Raw genomic sequence first — 19,860 nt, forward strand, 5'->3', positions numbered from 1 at the left:
CTCTCCGTCTGCTCTCTCCCTGACCACTAAATGTTCTCCCACTCGAGGCACATGGTGATTATGGTGGGTCCACATGAAGACATGTCAGTGACGTTATGAAGCTTTGAGCAGGGTCTAACTTTTTGGTTCAATTCAACTCTGTGGCCAGCTGTTACCATAGCAGTTTTGGGGCTCTCTCTCTCTCTCTCCCTCTGTGTGTGTGTGTGTGTGTGTGTGCCTGTACTTGCATGTATGGCTCGGGGGCTAGTGAAAGGGACAAAGTCATTTGTCACTTGCGGCTTCGCATGTCTGGTATTGAAATTGATGACAAATCTACGAGGTGTGTCTGTGTGTGTGTGTTCATATTTGTTGGCTTGCTTGCGGGTGATGTCATGCATGAGCGTGTCTTTTTCTCACACTTTATGAAGCCAGCTATGCCCCTGCAGACTTTCACAGTTTGCTGACATCGCAGGCATGAAATGTGTGTGTGTGTGTGTGTGTGTGAGTGTAGTGTGTGTGTGTGTGTGTGTGTCTGCATGTGCATGAGTGTAGTGTGTGTATTCTTATTGCTTTTATTGGACGTTATGCTTGCAGACCACAGGGAAACACTGGCATTCAAACTCCATCATACACGCCTGCCATCCACCATTATGATGCCCGCTGCCTCTGTGTGCCTGTGCACAAACACACGGGTGTCCATTTGAGTATGTTTTTGCTCTTTTCAGTCCGCAGGGCACAGAAATTCTACCTAGCAGGCGTGTTAGAAAGTTTGAGATGTAAACTGGATGGACGGAGAGTTTAATCTGCCGTTAATCAGCTCCTCGGAAAACTCACTCAAGCATCAGACGCTGCAGATTGCTCTGCCTCTCCCCGTAACTCCCTCTCAGTCATCACTTCACTCTCCCCCAGAATCACTCCATTACACCCCCACCTGCCTCCACAACCCCCCCAAACATCCCTTGTTTCCCTCTGGAATAAGAGAGTTTGGTCGCCTCCTCACCTCCTCGCCCCCTCCTCTCCTCTTTTTTCTCTTCCTCTGTTGTGTGTGATGCTGAGAAGCCCTCAGGATTAAATCTAAGTCTTTTGTTTATCATCTCAGCTATTACTGCTAATGCTGGCTCTCCCTCTCTCTTGCTGCGTGTGTGTGTGTGTGTGTGTCCACGCATGCATGTGTGGGCAAGCTCTCAGATCAAACACAGCGTAAGACGAGCCCATAAACAAGCCTTCAGGACCACTTAGGGTTTTCAGGGAAAGTCAGTTTGGGGGAGAGCACGGAGGGGGAGTTAGGTACAGAAATCAGCTGCTCTGTTTATGTACCTTTCAGTGGTGATTACCGGTCCAATCTGTCTGTTTAACAGAGGAAATATCATAGCCTTGCACAGTGCGTGTGTGCTTATGTGTGTGTTTGGGAGATGTATATGGTACAGTTGCAGTGCAGAGGGCTGGAGAGATGCCACAGAGTTGCGTGGAATTAGAGCGCTGGTGCAGCAGTAAGTGTTTATTTACTCATACGTGCACCCTTAACTGAGTCAGAAGAGTGAAAGTGGAGGAAGCAGAGGACCACCACAGACCAGAGGACTGAGGATATGTGTCAGACATACAGTATAGCCTTGGCACTGGCCTGTGTTTCCACACAGTGCAGTGAGGGCTGTGTACTGTGTGTGTCAGTGTGAGTGGACAGACACACTGGCAGGTAGCACCCAGCCTGTAGGAGGGAATGTATTTACAGAGTCAGTTTACAGAGTGGAATATTCACGGGGATGAATAGGCTACTTTATACACTCAAAGTATGATTTTTATTACATTACAGAGCAGTCAGTGCAGAATTGAGTAATGCGTGTGTCATGTAATGAACAGAACATAGCAGGTAAAGGGAGACAAGTTTAACTGAAAGTGTAAATAGTTCCAGTCTTGTGTTTGATTCAGTCTCATGAATGGAAGCTGGTTTTTCCTGATGGGGAGAAAAATGTGGGTAGTTTCCACCTGCGGCCACGAGGTGGCGCCAGCACCACACACATTAAATCTGAGGAGAGGACACAGGAGGCAATAAATGATTTGATAAATGGTTTCAGTGGTTATGTCAAACCAGCAGTAACAGTCGTCCGATTTATTTAAGCTCTTTATTAATATTATGTAGCACGAAGTTCGAGGCGTTTTTCTAGCTTCCGTTTCGGATGTCATCTTAATCCCCTCCAGCCCCCGGAAGCGCTACATAAAGCCGAGGTTGCAAAGTGCGTCACAGCGCGGAGCTGCTGAGACCCGGAGCCCGCAGTCCTGCACCGACAGCTTTCCCTCCTCTGTTCGCCCCAGACACCAGAGCGGCCGTCTCCTCTGCAGCATGGTGAAGATCGCTTTCAACTCGGCCCTGGCGCAGAAGGCGCTGGGCAAAGAGGTGCCAGCCGCCGTGAAGGTGAGCTAACGGGCTGCGGAGCTCCGCCTGAGCCCGGTGTCTGTTGTTAGTCTGGTACAGGCCTGCAGCGGCCGAGAGCTGCCAGCTGCGGCCGTGGACTTTATCTGTCCGTATTTCACAGGCTGCTCATGTGCTCTCTTGTTGGTGCAAATTTGATTTTACGAAATCTTAAGTGTTTGTTTTCTTTCTCTAAATGCACGGACAGCCACGGTGCACCTGATGCAGTGGGGCCGCCCATCCTCTGCACAGCTGTTCTGCAGAGGCCAAACACCCAGATTAGAGATCACATTAGTGTGATGCATGCTGATAACCAGTGCATGCACCACCAGGATTCACTGTAGCACTGCTCACAGTAGTGTGTGTGTGTGTGTGTGTGTGTGTGTGTGTGTGTGTGTGTGTGTGTTCAGGACCCTGAGCTGGCCTCTGCTCCTGCGGGGAATGAGGGCTCCACAGGTCGCTGTCTGCTCACCCTGCTGGGCATCGCCTTCATCCTCAGCGGGCTCATCGTGGGGGGAGCATGTCTCTATCGATATTTCACCCCCAAGGTAAATGTGTGTGTGCACATTGATAATGCTGGTGGTATTAGAATCACCATTGTAATGAGACTGTCTTTGTTTTTCTACGTGTTTTATTCTGATAAGATTCACTGAGGTGGTCAGCAGCCACACACCATGTGCCTCAGTGGATGTGATGTGATCTGATATCCACAGTCCAGGCAGCATGGTGGTATATATTAGCTATATTAACATTACAAAATGCTTTACACGTTTTCCTTTTAATCTGCTCTTCAATCAGCAAGATGATTTTGATTTTAGTAACTACAGTAGGTCTGGACCATAGGGAGGCATGCTGGATAGGATACATGTCCCATCAGTCAGTGCACTGTGCAGGGTTTGATGACGGTCATACCCGTCCCTCTCATCCTGTGTTTCCTGTCTGTGTCTAAAACGTCACTGTCTAATAAAGGCAGCAATAAAGCTTTTTATTGTCATAGCCAAAGTGCAACCATGTCAGGGGAGACAAGTGGGAGTGCTATCTGAGTTTGGGAGGAATTATTAAGGATGGGACACTTTTGCCTTGGTGGGAAACTAGACTGCTGACTCTCACTTCCGTCTTCGGAGAAAGTGCAGACTTCATCGTTATGAATTTTGCTGTGCTGTCAGTGGGAGGGTCCCACACTCAGTACAGTAATCCACAGGGGATCTTCTCTTATGTAGATGACGCAGAGCCTAAAATGTATAATTAGACTATTAATACCGTGTATAAACACCTCTTAGCTCAAATGAAATTCAACTTTGTGACTCATTCTAACTACAAATTGTGAAATTAAGCTACAAATCTGATGTATAAAAATGTGTTAAAAATGGGTTCATACATAACAAACTTGGATGCACAGTAAGAAAACTGCAGCCATCCAGATTTCAGTTGAGTATTGAGTTCATGATCTGCCCTCTAGTGGTCATGGAGAAAGCAGTTAAAGTGAAGAAAATGGGGAATTTATCAGTCATAAACTCCTGATATGTAGAAAGTGCCACAAACTGTGTCCGAGCACCAAAGTGATTTCCTTTGCACGTGTCCTCCAGAGGCTCTATCACGGCGCGATGCAGTTCAACGACGTGTCAGCCGGGGCCGGAGGGGAGAGCCAGCCGTACTACCTGCCGCGGGTGGAGGAGGAGGTGGAGATCTCCGACAACATGGCCGTCATCAGCGTCCCCCCTCCCCGCTTCAGGCCCGGAGACCCCGCTTACATCCTCCATGACTTCAACAGGGTAACGCTCGCACACTGAACACCCCACGTACAGAGCTGGAGATGCTGCTGCGCTCCTGTTAATGCGGTTTAAATTCCGTCCTTATTACTTTGTGTGTGTGTGTGTGTGTGTGTGTGTGTGAGCAGAAGCTGACGGCCTACCTGGACCTGACTCTGAGGACCTGCTTTGTGATTCCTCTGAACACGTCGGTGGTGCTCCCCCCTCAGGACCTCATCGACCTCTTCTCGCAGCTGATGGTGAGTCTTGATCAGCTTGTGTCCTCAGGATCTCAGGTTCCAGCTGCTAACGAAGAGACACAGCACTCTCAGTCAAGCTCATGCATTAGCCCCAATATTAAGGACTAAATATTACCTGGGGAAATCCAGGGATTTATAATAATTCCAGAGATTGTCTGCGCTGTAATCCTCTGCAAATCTGACATCGTCTGTAATTTGGAAAGTAAAATTTTTCCAGCACACATCACCTTCCTCTATCCCAGACATTCTGGGGTATTAGTAACTGTATGAATCAGACTGAGTAATCTCCTCTAGAATTTAGTACATTCACTGTCTTTTAGATAAGTGATATGAAAAACAGGTGTCTCTACGGCTGTAAACGAGCTCTCAAGTTTTCTTTGCTAAATCATAAAGTTAACAGTTAACTGGACTATAAGAGAAGTCTGCAGCCATGCTAGTAGCTCTGAGGTAAATGTTAACTTCAGCATGCTAACATCATCTAGCAGGTGTGATGTTTCCCATGTTTGCCAGCTTTATTTAGTGTTTTGTCACGCTAACATGCGTTAGTTAGCGCTGTACAGCTGGAGATGATGGGGATGGGAGTAGTTTTCAGTCATAATCCAAAGTACTTGTTTGCAGTTTGATGGCGCAAGATGAATATTAAAGGGTTCAGTTGTGGTTTATATTGGTTGATAATTAGTTAATTATTTGGGTTGGTAAGACTACGAATCATTAATAAGCTGTTATTAATCATTGGATAAAAAGGGCAATGACCTGCTGATTGCCGAATAGTGAGCCCACATTTATCTGTCGTGATGAGCCTCAGATCTCAGAGGTTACTCAGCTTACATTGTCTTCTCCATCAGTCAGCTGCATCACATTTAACCATTTTACCAGCATGTCTTCAAGGTCAAAAAGGTTCATCTGGCCTTTCAAATTAACAGATGTCAGTTAAATAGATGTCAGTTATTCACTACTAGGATTAATCAGTAGTAAGCAGTAACTGGACCTTGCCAAATAGTGAGCCTGCATCAATGTATAAAAACTGTAACTTGTTTACAAGGATATTCTTAGACAAAATCCTACCCTTCATTTTAGAAATATGCTGGTTCATATATTTCTTTCATGCACACATTCAGGTTTCTGTTGAACATAAAGTTGTTTTTGGAGTTTTAGCAGCAGTGGAAGATGATCGCTGCAAGACCAAGTTCGGAACAGTCAGTCTGTACGTTGGCACTGAGAGTATAGTTGGCTTCACTTAGTTCTCCACCCTGACATGCTGCACAGCATTTGGCGTTTGGTGGGTGGTGCAATCGGTGAATTTCATTATCCGCTGTGGACGTGCTCCACAAAATGCAGAAGTTTGAGGATGATTCACTAATTAGACAAAGTCCTTCCCACTCTCAGTTTTCACACTTGGCTGCAGTCGTGTCCACTGAGCTGCTCTTTTCTCTCCAGGAAGACTAAAAGTGCTTAAAAAGATGTATAATGATACCTTCCTGTCTCTTTGTCCCAGTCCGGCTCCTACCGCAGCTACCTGGTGCACGAGGACCTGGTGGTGACGGAGCGTATTGACGATATCAAGCCTCTGGGCTTCTACATCCGCCGGCTGTGTGATGGAAAGGAAACATACAGGATGCAGCGCCGCTCCAGCCTGCCAGGTCTGGATGTGCTGTACAGCTAAAACTGACTTAAGCTTCCTCCACGTTTTAAAAATACCATCATGTGCTCAAACAAATGACAGATTAATGCACATTTTTCCATTACTCAAAAGAGGGGAAACCCCCAATTTAACTTGAACATATTTGTGGACATGGTGTCTGAGCTTCAAACCTCTGGTGGGTTTTTTCCCCTGACAGCCGATGTTGCTAGGATACGTCTAAATATAATCTAAATTTTAGCACAAATATGTTCAATTCAGCTAATTTAAAAGGAGCCACTGTTTGTATCTGGTTTCACTTGCCATGGTGCCACTCCTACTCCGTATAATAAGGCTAGCAGTCACAGGAACCATCTTGGAAAAATGCGTGAAGTTTTCCTTTCTTTCCACCGTGCCAACACTGTGTTAATGCAGCATTAACCTTGCACAGCCTACGTACATCCAGCAGTGTACTGAATGCATTTGTCATGGATGTGTCATGTGAGTCTAATCACAGCGTGGACTAACTTTGTGTTTAAACCACATTTGGGATCACAGCTACACTGACGTCAGCCCCTCAGCTTGGTTAACTCTTTTGAACTGATAGAAGCAGCTAGTTTATGTTGCACTAATCAAACAGTACCAACATTGTTAGTCAATCACGCCGGTGAAATTATATGGAGCAAATGTCCGCACAGAAGTGATCGGGGGCTTGGAGCCGCCCAAGCAGGTTAGGATAAGCTGTCAATCATGACACCACACACCCTTTTTATAGCAATAAATTAAAGTAAATAAAACCTTATCAGAAAAAAAGAACACTTGAACATACACCAGATCAGGTGATGATGAGAACTACTTTAAATGACAGAAAGCAGTTGCAGCCAGCCACCAGGGGGCCATCCAGATGTTTGGCTTCACGCTTGGGAAGCTGTCATACCGCACATCTTTATATACAGTGTACGGTCAGGACCAACAATTAAACACTAATGTAGAGGGCGCTTTTATAACTTAAACTTCTGTTTTGTTTTCAGAATATAAAGGATGTACTGAATACTGCAGCTAAAATGAATTCAGATTTCAGTTCCGACTGAACGTATCAAACACAAAGGGGTCACTTCAGTATCTGGGACTGACGTTTGCATCTCTGTGTCCGTCAGGTGGAGGCATCCAGAAGCGCTCGGCAGACGATTGTTTCACCATCCATCACTTTGAGAACAAGTTTGTGACGGAGACCCGCATCTGCAAGGCTTGATGGGAAAGCTCGTGCGTAGGTCAGAAAGCAAGCGAGAGAGAGAGAGAGAGCAAGCGAGCCAGAGTGACAGAGACAGAATGTGAGTAGGAGGGAGGAGGCGAAGGAGGGAACAACTTTTAGCAGAAGGTTACTTTTGTATAAAACTCTTAACTCCCGTTTTTGCTTCCCCTGCTTTAACCCTAGTGATATGTGACTTTAAGTTCATATAGCCTAACGTCCCTCCTCTGCTGTATTCCCCTGAACCTGTATAAGTCATAGCTCTCTTGCTCAAATATTCACTAGTTAGTCTTGTACTGATAACCAGCGGCAGCCTGCTTACTAAGGATTTACTAAGTTTCATTTGTTACGTTGTTTTTCTTTGTTCTGTTGCTGTAGCTTCCTGCTGACTTATCTTATCGTTGTTTCTGTATTACAAGATGAAATCACCTCCAGACGAGAGTTGTTAGTCCTTCTACTGAATTTCCTAGTGATCCTGAGAAGTCGTTCATATCAGACCTGTTTGTGTGCGTCAGCCTACTGTTCCTACTAGAGCAGCCTCGACAAGGTCTACTGTATGTTATAGTGTGAAATAGCACAAGTCGCCCTGGAAATGTATGGTATGGTACAGTGACAGTACACATGTGACATGGTTGTCAGTGTCTTGGGTACCGGCGAGGTTACAGGCTCTCAGTCACCATTTTTGTAGATATTTCCCAGAGTGCCCTGCTGCTCCCAGAGCCCTCTGCTGTCCCGCTGTGTGATGATTTTATGTAATTGATGGTGCCATACCTGATGATGAACAGTCCAGCACCCTATATGACCAGTGTTTGTGTTTGTGTAGAAACCTCATTTGTGACAATAAACTTGAAGGATGGTTGATGAGCTAAAGGAGTAAATAAGCTAAAGGGAAATTTCACCAAATTTGACTTTGAAATCACTTTCTGTTAAGAGTTTTCTGAATTCTTATTAATCAATTTGGAGTCCCGTCATGAGGTTACATGTACTGAGACAGCTGTGATAAATAGCCAACTACAAGTGGCTGCAGGTATTGCAGAAAATGACATCTTTAAAATTACCACAGGCAGAGTTTGTTTGTAGAATCACTTGAATGAATCAGCACAAAAGAAACGTACTGATTGAAACCCCCAAAGGAAAAGCTTGAAAGTGTGAAAACACAAAAATAACTCTAAGTCATTTTCAGTGGTTTCCCACTTGATGCCTGCACAGAAAGACAATCAGACAGGAAGTGTGCTTGTAAAAATGTGTTTCTGTCTCAGCTTTTTAACAACACTAGAAGATTAAATAAAAACCAATGTTGTGTGCAGCTACTCAAATGAACTTCACTTTGTTGCTGAATAAAGTTGAATTTCTTTACCTACTGAACATTTCGGCTGTCTCCTTATTATTACAGCACCAGTGAAAGCAGCACTTAAAGCTAACACCGTCCCGTTTATCCTCATCTGCAAGAAAAGTGCAGCCTGGTTAGGGAGCCAGTGCACTCTTCACCAGGGTCATACGAATTTAGAAACAACAGATGCATCTTTAATTCAAATATAAATATAAAAATATGTCATGTATTCACATACGTTTGGATGTAAATTATATCTCCGTAGTTTTTAGGAATGCACGGACTTTATGTCAGGGTTCAGTGGTTCAGATCAAACCGTTGCCCCCCCCAACTATAGTGGTTCATCGTCTACCTCCTCTCCTGCTGTTATGCAGGACAGGCGCCTGCTGAAAGTCATGCTGGTCATCTCTGGTATCTCTGGCTTGCTCAGTCGCCTCCAGAATTCATCAGTGGTGAAATAGTACATGAGTGGGTCCAGGCTGCAGTTCAGGCTGGCTAAGCAGAGCGTGAAGGGGTGACATCGCAGAATCAGGTCCCTGAGGGCGCAGCTGTTCAGGGCGTTGGCTTTAGCCAGGAAGTCCAGGGGCATAGTGACATGGTAAGGAGCAAAGCACACCAGGAAGACCGCCGCACAGCTTAGGACCATCCGTAACGCCCTCCGCTTCTCCCCTCGGTCAGGAATCGCCCCTCCCCTCCCCTCCCGTAGGCTCCCAGCAGTCAGACAGGAGCAGGCTAACACCAGGATGAGGGGGATGATGAAGCCCACCAGCTCGGCTATGATCAGGAGGGCCCAGGCTGCTGGAATACTGACAGTCCTCATGGGCAGCTCTGAGAAACACACAGAGTCAGGTCCGCTGAGGGGGGCACCGGCCTCTGAGCTGAGCCTGTCACGTGAATCAGGGTTCAGGCTGCTGCTGGGGTTCCTCAGCAGAGGGAAGGGCAGACAGCCCAGACAGACCAGCAGCCAACCGAGGACACAGATGAACATATCTCCTTTTCGCTTGGATGAGTTGTACCTCAGCGGGCGCATGATGAGCTCACAGCGGCGCACGCTGACGCACACCATGAAGTAGATGGAGGCGTACATGTTGACGTACTTCAGATAGAAGCAGATCATGCAGAGAGGATGACCGAAGGGCCAGGTGTTGTTCAGGTAATAGTAGATCCGCAGAGGCAGCGAGAGCACCTGAGGAGAGCAAAGAGTGTCAAGGCTGTAGAAGAAGAGCTACAAACAAAAACAAATAAAATACATAGATTAGATAACATGGTGTCAGAGCCCTTTCACCTTTAAACCAATCAGTTAGTTGGTCTGCAAAGACAGTTTTGATCCTTATTGTTGAAACTTTTGGTTTGCAGTGTTTCAAACCTGCCCAATAAACCACTGAAACCACATGGTTTCGTTTTTTTCTCTGCTGGGGGATTTCTGCTTTTCTTTGTTTTATAACACTGGATGTTAAGTAACCTTTGCATTTGCACTTTGTTGGAGGTACAAAACAAGCAGCTCGATGATGTTTCCCACAACTAAACTAAACCTGACATTTAGTAGGTTAACCAGTTTTATTTGAACACGTCTATTTCTAAATAGAATATTAATAGTTGATGAATGGTTTATAACAGTCTATGACACATTTAAGTGTAGTTGTATTCTTATTTAAAGTCATATCGAGTGTTCGTGTATTTTTCAGCACCTACAGCTCCTCTGAAGCGTCCTAACAAGCAGTGTAATACTGTGTGAATATGAAATATAACCCTTTATTATATGAAGTAATTGTATTTATCAATTAGGCTCTATTGTATTCATTCATTTAGTATGAATTCAATAGATATAGGTAGGTATTTTTTTTACTCTTATGAGAAAATTCCACGAGCTAATGAAGGCCATGAGATGTGGCTGAAAGCTCTAGCAGAAATCTAGCATGAGTACCGTTGTTAAGGTGAAGTCATGAGGGAACTTTCAAGATCTACAAGTATTGATTTGTACATGTGTATGAGATAAGATAAAACTTTTTATTGATCCCTCAGTGGGGAAAGTTCACTGTTACTGCAGCTCAAGGACAGACAGAAAGCACACAGTTAAAGGAATAGAAATTAAAAAAAATATATATATATACAGAAAAAAACCTTATATACACAACAGAAACATTATATACAGTAATACAATAAATATAAAGAAACAAACAACAGGGTGGGATGGGATGATATGGATTATGTATTATGGATTATTGCACAGTTGCCCATGAGTTGAGTAATGATAATAGAGTGCATTGAGTAGTATTTGTGATTGTGGTTGGTGCAGCAGGCTATAATGCAGCATTATACAGTCTGACTGCAATCGCAATGAGCATTCAATAGATGTTTTCTTACACAATCATTAATCATCAATGTCATTAAATGCCATTACAGCAGTATTATACAGAGCTAACAGTGGGTTTATACACCAGTCATGGATGCCTCATGGAGGAGGCTCACTCTGCTTCAAACCGGATTAACATTACAGAAACCGAGAAACAGATTGCAGTTTCATTAAACTCTGCCCCAGAGTAGCCTCTGTAGCTGCTTTTTAAAACGTTCTTAAATAACCCTGCTTGAGTGAGTACGTATTGCAAACTATTCCGCTGAGAAAGTTTTCTTGACAACATTTTCTCTAGATTGAGGAATTGTATCGTGACCCCTCTTAACCTTGTGTCATGCTTATGTCTGTTCTGTGAAAATGTTACTCTTGAATACAGGGAGTGAAGCTGTTTCAAAACACGTATATTGATAAAATTAAAAGACTGCACATTAATCTGTCTTCCGTTTTCAGCCAGGCCAGTGTGCATTTGGTTTATAGGCTACCTGACTACAATTAAAGTGTGTTATAAATAATCTATAGTCTTATCGTGCTGCTTGCAAATGCTTACTGTGGGGTCAAAGTAAAATGTTATGGTTAAAGGGTTGATTGAAAGAAGAATTCATAGATTAAGTGGTAATAAAATCATTATGTGCAGCTCTGCCGTCCACAAAGAAGAGGATTTATCTAAACAGGAGATATCGATAATAAAAGTTATCTGCAAATGAGACAAGACAAACAGACATAAGCAAACATGCTGTAGACGCATACTTGGGGATTTAGATGAATGAAAACCTAATTAAGCTATTAAACAAGAAGCACAGAAGGCAAAAAGGGATTCTTACCTGCAGCAAGTCGGCCACAGCCAGGTTCATCATGAACACCACAGCCTTCTTGGTTTCTCTGATGTAAATCCTGAATACCCAGATCGCCAGCACATTACCCAGCAGCCCCGGTGCTAAGATCACACTGTACACCACTGCATACACACGGTGCTGGTACGCCTGAAGATCTTCACCGCTTCTACAGCTGTGGTTGGCAAAGTCCATCGTAAACCAGGCGCTGTTTGCTGCTAACTGTTAAGACAAGCCGCCTTGTGAACCAACAGGAAGCTTGAATCAGGAAAGCCGCCTTTAGTCTGGTGATGGACGTGTGTGAGCCTCCATGCTGTCCATTATAAAGCTAATTGTTGATGTGTCAGACCGCTTTCAATCCCAGGAACATCCTGGTAGAGGACAAAAGAAAGGGACAACTCATAGAAACCTGATGCACCTCTCGCCCAGTGCATGCTGGGATAGGTAAACAAGACGTTATTTGTGTTTATGAGCTTGCAATTGCGGCATGTTTTGCATGTTGCACGGACAGATACCAGTTTTATGACTAAAACTCCCTCAGTCACAAGCACAAGCTCTCTCTCTCTCTCTCACACACACACACACACACACACACACACTCATACATGCACACAGCTGGTTATACGAGGCGTTTTACCACTGCCTAACATAATGCATTATTTGTGTGTGTTTGCACCTTTTGCAGCAGCATTTACTGTAAATATGCAAACCCACAGATGAGGTGATGCTACAGTCTCCCACGTTATGTTCACTGCTGAATGCCTCCATCTGCAGGGGAGCTTACAATGAGCCAGGTGAAACTAAAGTGGTTAGCAGGCCAGACCAAGACGGAGCTGCCCTCTCTAAGTGCGCTTAGACATGAGAAACGGCCCTTTCTGTGGTGAATCCTCATCACACGCTTCACCTACATTATGCTTTAAGACATTTCCACACAATGAATGTAATCTCTGAAGATTGTAAAACCTCGTGGGCTATATTAAATCCTGATGAGCTTCAGAACTTGATTTAGCTTAGCAAATGGAAACACACAGTAACGTTAGGACCTGCGCTTCCAGCCTGTAGGTGTGATCCACCCACTTTAGTAGGTGTGATCTGATTCAGCATGGGCTTCCTCACAGTTTGTTTCAGCCCATGTAAACCATTTGATTGACCACACTTGTGAGTTGCTGATTTTTTTCCCACATAGTTATGAGAACAACTTAAACCTGAGAAGATTTTTTTCTGTCCTCTTGTAATGCCTTTAATCCCCTAAGTCTGAATGTGTCACTGTTTGGCATCGTGAGTAAAAGTAAAGTAGTAAACCTGATTATTATGTATGGCTTTATTAACTGTCGGTCATGCTGTCCTCTGCTCTGTTCTATTTACGAGCTTCTCAGCTGTGATGCAATTGGTACTCAGATCCATCACTTAAAGTAAAAGTACTACTACAATTAAGCAGAAGCCCTGCATTAAAAATCCTCCTCAAGTAAAAGCGACGGAGGTATTGTCAGCAAAATGTAGTTAAAAGGTCAAATGAAGTATTTAAGTGTGCAGTATCATACACTGTTGCCCATAAAGTTGGAATAAAATGTTTTTTACCTCTTCTCATGAAATGATTGTGACAATGTGATTTATTCTTGATAAATAAAGTGTATATCTTCTCAACTTTATTGATCAAACTCTTCCAAACAGATCACAGTGAAACTTAAACCACAATTAACCTTTGCTAACTGTGTATTCAGGCTTTAACAAAATTGGGGGTATTGAACAATTATTCCAACTTTATGGGCAACAGTGTACATATATAGACATTTTTGGTTGTTAATACTGATGCCTCAAGTGATGTAACTGTCTCATGTACTGTTAAGTCCAGTGGTCCCCGCCAAGAGGGTTGCGTCCCTCCAAAAGGTCTGAAGATAAATCTGAGATGATCGATGAGGAAAGAAGAATATCTGCTATAAAAACTTGTATTCCATTTTTAGATTTTCTTATCATGACAAGGAGCCCCGACTAGACGCTCAGGAATCTCTGGTTCAGTCTTAAATAATGTGCTGTGTTTTATGAGCCCATCATGTGTTTCTAATGTGAACTCTTAACCTGAACAGTAGCTATAGCTGTAAAATAAATGCAGTGGAGCCAAAGTACAATAATTCCCTCTGAAATATAGTGGAGTAGATTTATAAAGTAGCATAAAATGGAAGTGAAGCACAGTGTCTTCACAGTTAAGCTCAGGGCAGCGGGAGGTGTACTTTCCCCTACTGCTTCCCAGAGAGGACATTAACGACAGCAGAGGAATTTTGGATAAGTTAAAGGGGGATTTGCTTTAAGAGACACAGAGTAAACTCTTCCACAGCTCCCTGGACTCTGCCTCTGCTCTCTGACCGCCTCTCATCCAGAACAGATCTCCCAGTGGACCCTGAGCCTCCGGTCTTCCTTTTAGCCTCACTGACCTTTGATCTGTATGTGTCTGTATTAATGTGATTCTTCTCTCATCACTCAAACTTGAACTTGAACTTGCACGTACAGATCTCAAATGTTCTGTCATCCCCCCCCCCCCCTGCAGCTTATTGCAGTGGTATTACATGCTCAGTGATGACCTATCACGGCCAGCCCATCTGTGATATCCAGCAGTGCCACACGTCATCTTATTGTGACAGAAACATCATCGCGTGTCTTTGGATCTTGATATTTGGGTACACCAAAGAAAACCGGATGAGTGTGAGGGTTAGGGGTATATGAAGAGTTTCACTTTTTCAAAACAGGGCTGCATCCCGACCTACCTTAGATCTCAGCTGTTTTAGGCCTTCGTTCTTGCCAGTTGAAACACATTATTTCATCCACTGTGATTCATCTCTCCGTGGGAGGTTGGCACGTTAAACTTTTTCCACGATATGTGGCCTCATGTATCAGCACCCAAAATGTTGCCAGTGAGCACCCAGGTCCCTCCACGTGTGCTGTTTTAAGACACAAAACATATCATGATCCCCATCCCCTAGATACTATAAACCTCCAGGGACTCATAAAGGAGCACACAGACACTCTGACACTGGCCTACAGAGACACATTCACACCCTCAGCATAACAGACATTCCTCACATTGGAGAAACTTGCAAGATCCCCCATGAGGCATGACTCTACACTGAAAGCATCCAGCTGTTACAGCCTCTCGCACAAAACTCACAGTTTCTTTAAAGAGATTCATAAGACCGACAATATGCAACAAACATTCTCACCTCTGTCTTCAGACTTGGTGCTGCGTCGGATCAAAAAGCAGAAGGGCTGGAGCATCAGCCAACACACGCCATCCCCTCCCTCCTCCACTTCTAATACCATTCACTCTGTCTCCCCGCCTTCTCACGTTCTCACCGACTCTCTCACTTACTCTCTTTTTTTGTGTAGAATCGCCATTTTCTGTATCCTGTGTAATGATATTTACTTTGATTTCTCCCCGTGTTCTCTTTATATGTCGGCCTGTCTTGCTCTCTGCCTGTGTCTCCTCTGTACTGGGGGTTTCAGCACACATAGCACTTCCTGTGAGTGTGGGGGTGTGGTTTACAAGAATGTCTGACACCATGACTTCTGCTATTAGGGCTACTGTTGTCCTTGTCGACGATGTGTGTGAACCATGCGTGTCCTTCTGATGATAGATGAAAACATATGTATACATATGTAATAATATGTACGTAATATATCCCGACTGGGAACTGATACTGAAACTAGAAGGTGTTGTTTTTTTAACCTCTCACATATTTCACAACACAATGTTTTTAGTTACTAAATAGCAGATAAATGTGATTAAAACTGGAGTATGACAGCTTAGAGATAAGATGTGGGCACATTTTGTGGCAGGTGAATCAAACACCTGGCAGTCTTTCCTAAGGTGGGCTGCCTGGGGGTGGGGGTCGCCTCAGAGTTGGCCCAGACTTGGGTTGAGCAGATGCACGAAGAGGTGGGTGAGGTTTTTAAAACCGGTAACTGCCAGAGTTTGGCAGTTACTGTTTGTTGAAGCTGCTGCAACTGCTGTCAACTGTCTTTCCCACATCATCCTGCGAGAGGAAGTACAGCAAATATGAGATAACGCCTGTTTTTATCTACTGTCACCCAAAGGAAACCTCATTATGAAGAAAACTTAGATACACAATAGAGACCAGCATTGTACCAGATAAGACAGAAAGCACAGATTGGATTTTATTTACAATACATATACAAATAGCTTTGACATTTATGAGATAGCTTATTTAAAATTGTTCCATTTTTTACTGAAGATTCACAAGCTGTAGGCAATCTAAGATAGGCAGGATATTCACATAGATATTGTGAGCGTACACATCAGTTGACGATTTAATATTTGTTTCAGAGGTCGGAGCTCTTTGGTCCAGTTGGTATTCAGACAGCGGTGACATGTGAAATAATCTCATTGTCTGACTCTGATCTTGTCAGCCTGTTTTCAAGTTCAACAGAATGCATCACGGATGTATTTGTTCGGTTTGGCCGCGTCATTCCCTGAAAAAAATACACAAAAAAAACAATGCTAGTCCCTGTCCGAGCAGCTACTCTCCATGCTCATCAGTCTGTGCTGTGCGGGCCGCTGGGTCGGGGAGCTGATCGGGGAGGAGAGGAGCGTGGAGGTGAAGGAGGAGGTGCGCCTGGTGAGGTGCAATCTGAACTCAGCTGTTAGAAAGTAATAAAGCAGAGGGTTGAGGCAGCAGCTCAGGCTGGCCATGCACAGGGACACGGGGTGGAACTGACGCACAGCCATTCTCGTCGCACAGTGGGACACTATGCCCTGCGACACCATCAGGTAGAGCAGGAAGTTGAGATGGTAGGGGGCAAAGCAGAGCAAGAAGAGGGCAGAGCAGCTCAGCACCATCTGCAGAGCACGACGCTTCTCACTATTTGCCTGCTTTTCATGGTATTTATCCGCCTGACAGTTGGAGGTGACTGACTGGAGCCGGCTGCGCCCTGAGGAGTTGCTTGTGGTCGAGTTTTGCTGATCCTGGGTCTGTTTCTGGTTGAGGGACCGGGCAATGCGGATGGAGCTGTAACTGATGCAGGCCAAAGGAAGCAAGAAACCAAACAGCTCAGCGAGAGCCATCATGGTGACCGCCATAGAGAGGGGCAGGCGGCGCATGGGCAAGTCCTTAAAACATCCCACTCTGGTAGAGCTGGGGCTGGAGACTGGCCTCAATCTGCTGGGGCTTGTACTCCAAGGTGGTGCGTAAAACTTGGTGTAAACCAAAGGATGCTGGGTAGAAGCATCCAGAGAATAGGACATGTTATGGACTGTCTGCACACTACTGCTGCTGCTGCTGCTGCTGCTGCGCATCAGGATGAAAGGTGAGCAGGCCAGACTGACCAACACCCACACTATGATACTGATCAGCAGGTCGTAACGCCGCCTCCACCGGCGGGCGAAGAATGGGTTGAGCAGGAAGACACACCTCTGCATGCTGATACACACCTGGACACAGAGGAAACAGTGACATGAAAATTATCAACCAGATTTAGCGAACCAGAAGTGAATTTGTTCTGAGAACTGAGAAAGGAGTCACAGGCTTTGACTCAAATGACTTCCTGTTAGACCTAAAGTCATGCATCACACATTTGACTCTTTGAGAAATTGCTAAGTTTCTTCCCAGGATTCCAGGTGTATTTTCGCTTTTCTTACCAGGAACACAATGGCGGCGTACATGTTGAGGTATTTGAGGTAGAAGCAGAACAGACAGAGGCCTCGTCCAAAGGGCCAGGTGTGTGTGAAGTAATAGTAAATCCTGAGGGGGAGAGACAGGATGTGGGCCAGGTCCGCTAACGCCAGGTTTATCATGAAGATCACCGCCTTGGTCTTCTTACTGTGGAGGCACGTGCAGAGGAGTTAGCCGTGTCCACAATGCAAGTGAGGCTCTCTGCATGTAAATGTGTGTTTGTGCGTGTACCTGATGTGTCTGCAGAGGACCCAGAGAGCAGTGGTGTTGAGCAGCAGCCCGGGGATGAAGAGCAGCAGGTAGAAGTAGGTGTACATCTTGTCCATGCTCTGTTCCCAACTGGTCATATTGTGGCCACAATGTGAGGGGGAGTTGGCTGGGGACTCCTCCCTCCATCCAGATGCATTCACAGTCATTCTCTCAAAAAGACGCTGGCGGCATAATTCAACAACCCATTACTTTCAGTCCTTCATCTTGTCCCTCACACACTCTTAACACCTGCAACAGAAAAAGGAGAGTTGACAGTTGCGGACTTGATGAGTTATTTTGGGGTTCCTCATTTAGCAAAAATCATGTGTGCAGTTTAAAATATTAGGAAGCAGTTATTAGTATTACTAATATGTAGTGCTGCCAATACTAATGTTAATGTGCAGCTGTAAATGTCAATAAGTGACAGAAAATATATAGTGACAGAAAATATATTTAGGCCCAAATGCAGGTAAGTGGTGAACTAGGACGCTAGCTAAGACCAAGCAAGTGGAGGATAAACAGCAGCAACCTCACTAGTGGCTTATAGCTGAGTGATTTGTGAAATATAATGAAGCCATTAGTTGCAACTTTCAGCACTCATTTATATGACACATAACAGGAAATGCAAGAGGAAATATGCAGTGCCCTGCAACTGATGTTACCCTGTTCTCCTGTGTCTCATTACTAGCTAGCTGATTAGCTCTAATTTTGAGTGTTTAGTTTTTGTCAGTGCAATATTTTTGCACTGACAAAGAGAATGTGTAATAAATCAGAGATGTCTGTGTGTGGTGGAAGGAGACAGCAGGAAATGTGTGGAAGTATGATAGAGCATTTATTCAGCTTATCACTGAAACATCGCCTTTCCTCCTGCCCTCAAGACGAGACCACACCCTTCCTCTGCCAGTCCCAGTGGGGGGAAGAGAGAGCCAGCAAATCTTTGCCGCTTTACTGTACACTTGACTGGTGTGGACACTCTCTCCTATTGGCTGATGGCAATATCAGTCTGTCGCGGTCAACCAACGAATCCCCCCACGTTACCTGCACAGTTAAGAGTCGTGCAAAAGCTAAAAAGCGAGTTTAAGGAAGTTATACACAAGTCAACTTCTGAGGATGAATCTGCAACTTTCTTTTCTCAGCATTGTGTAGAAAGCATCGTCACACATTTGAACAGTTTCTCAAACCACGTCATATGGTTCACTCTTAAAATCAAACCACACTTCAAAACAGTCATTCCGAATAGTGCTGCAGCAACATAATGAAGCCTGCATGACAACAGTGGACGTGGAAGCAAACCACACCTCATCACACCTCATCTTGACTTATTTTGACCTAATCTGACTTTGATAATGCCTATTACATGAAATTCTAATGTAAAATGCATCTAATGTTGCATTTTGATGTTACATCAAATGCCGAGTGAAGGAGCATTTCTTAAGCAAGACCACAAATGTTCAGACATTTTACCTCAAAACAAAAACTGTGCCATTACCTTGAGCTTCTCCTTATATGATCAGCATGGACGGAGGGGAGAGGTTAGAGCCAGGAGTGACCACAGGCGACCGCATGCTCCATCCACTTCACACTCCTCTGTCAACAGCAGGCTGACGCACAGACACAGCCTGTCCTCGGGCTGTGCAGTGGCAAACAGGGTCAACAGCAAACCCTCCTGAGACACTTCAGCAGCAGAGAAAAAAGAAAAAGAACCTGTCTGTGTGTGCAAGTGTCAGCATTATAGCCACCACTGACGTGGTTTCTGTTTCAATGTGTAGTTGCATGTGGGGATGGCATGTGGTGGGGGCTGGTCTCAGGCTCGGCTGACTCTCTTTTCTTAGGTATAGTGATGAAGAGAAGAGGAAGCTCTGCCCACATGCCTGTTTACTCTTTCCTACATCACGAGTCCCTAGCAACTCAGCCAAAAGACACATGCCGTATTGGGCACACAGAGGGTGTAGTTAAAAAAACAAAATGACAGCACTTGCAGGTGAAGATGTTAATCTAAAACACAACAGACATAGAGATGCTAGTTCCTCTGAAATTTAGAAGCCATCTAAAGCAGGTGATCTGGCACAGCGGGGGGCACCTTCTACACCTTCTACAACTTCTAATGCAGCTTCTAAGTACACATCTACACTACACCTCTAAACTGTATTGTAGTG

The 19,860-nt window shown here is 44.7% G+C and overlaps 3 protein-coding genes across 4 annotated transcripts; 1 reads left to right on the forward strand and 2 right to left on the reverse strand.

Annotated features, from left to right (window-relative positions):
* The first annotated feature begins 2,195 nt into the window (after positions 1 to 2,195).
* On the forward strand, positions 2,196 to 8,626 carry LOC139206970 (integral membrane protein 2A-like). The gene is made up of 6 exons (XM_070836590.1): positions 2,196 to 2,389; positions 2,797 to 2,934; positions 3,973 to 4,158; positions 4,284 to 4,394; positions 5,890 to 6,034; positions 7,170 to 8,626. The coding sequence occupies exons 1-6, from the start codon at positions 2,318 to 2,320 to the stop codon at positions 7,262 to 7,264; spliced, it is 747 nt and encodes a 248-aa protein (XP_070692691.1). The 5' UTR covers positions 2,196 to 2,317; the 3' UTR covers positions 7,265 to 8,626.
* gpr174 (G protein-coupled receptor 174) lies at positions 8,504 to 15,229 on the reverse strand. The gene is made up of 4 exons (XM_070836589.1): positions 14,987 to 15,229; positions 14,534 to 14,707; positions 11,766 to 12,145; positions 8,504 to 9,777 (listed from the first exon to the last, which is right to left on the reverse strand). Exons 3-4 carry the CDS (start codon positions 11,967 to 11,969, stop codon positions 8,923 to 8,925), a joined length of 1,059 nt encoding a protein of 352 aa, XP_070692690.1. The 5' UTR covers positions 11,970 to 12,145; positions 14,534 to 14,707; positions 14,987 to 15,229; the 3' UTR covers positions 8,504 to 8,922.
* A 690-nt stretch (positions 15,230 to 15,919) lies between these two features.
* Positions 15,920 to 19,418, reverse strand: p2ry10 (P2Y receptor family member 10). 2 transcript variants are annotated; one of them, XM_070837450.1, is made up of 4 exons: positions 19,194 to 19,418; positions 17,687 to 17,886; positions 17,422 to 17,602; positions 15,920 to 17,214 (listed from the first exon to the last, which is right to left on the reverse strand). In XM_070837450.1, exons 2-4 carry the CDS (start codon positions 17,869 to 17,871, stop codon positions 16,285 to 16,287), a joined length of 1,296 nt encoding a protein of 431 aa, XP_070693551.1. In that variant the 5' UTR covers positions 17,872 to 17,886; positions 19,194 to 19,418; the 3' UTR covers positions 15,920 to 16,284. The 2 variants fall into 2 exon arrangements, with proteins under 2 accessions (XP_070693551.1, XP_070693550.1); XM_070837449.1 differs by having other exon boundaries at positions 17,687 to 17,953.
* Between the last annotated feature and the right edge of the window lie 442 nt (positions 19,419 to 19,860).

The sequence above is a fragment of the Pempheris klunzingeri genome, chromosome 9 (assembly GCF_042242105.1).
Source record: "Pempheris klunzingeri isolate RE-2024b chromosome 9, fPemKlu1.hap1, whole genome shotgun sequence".
In the NCBI taxonomy this organism is placed as follows: domain Eukaryota; kingdom Metazoa; phylum Chordata; class Actinopteri; order Acropomatiformes; family Pempheridae; genus Pempheris; species Pempheris klunzingeri.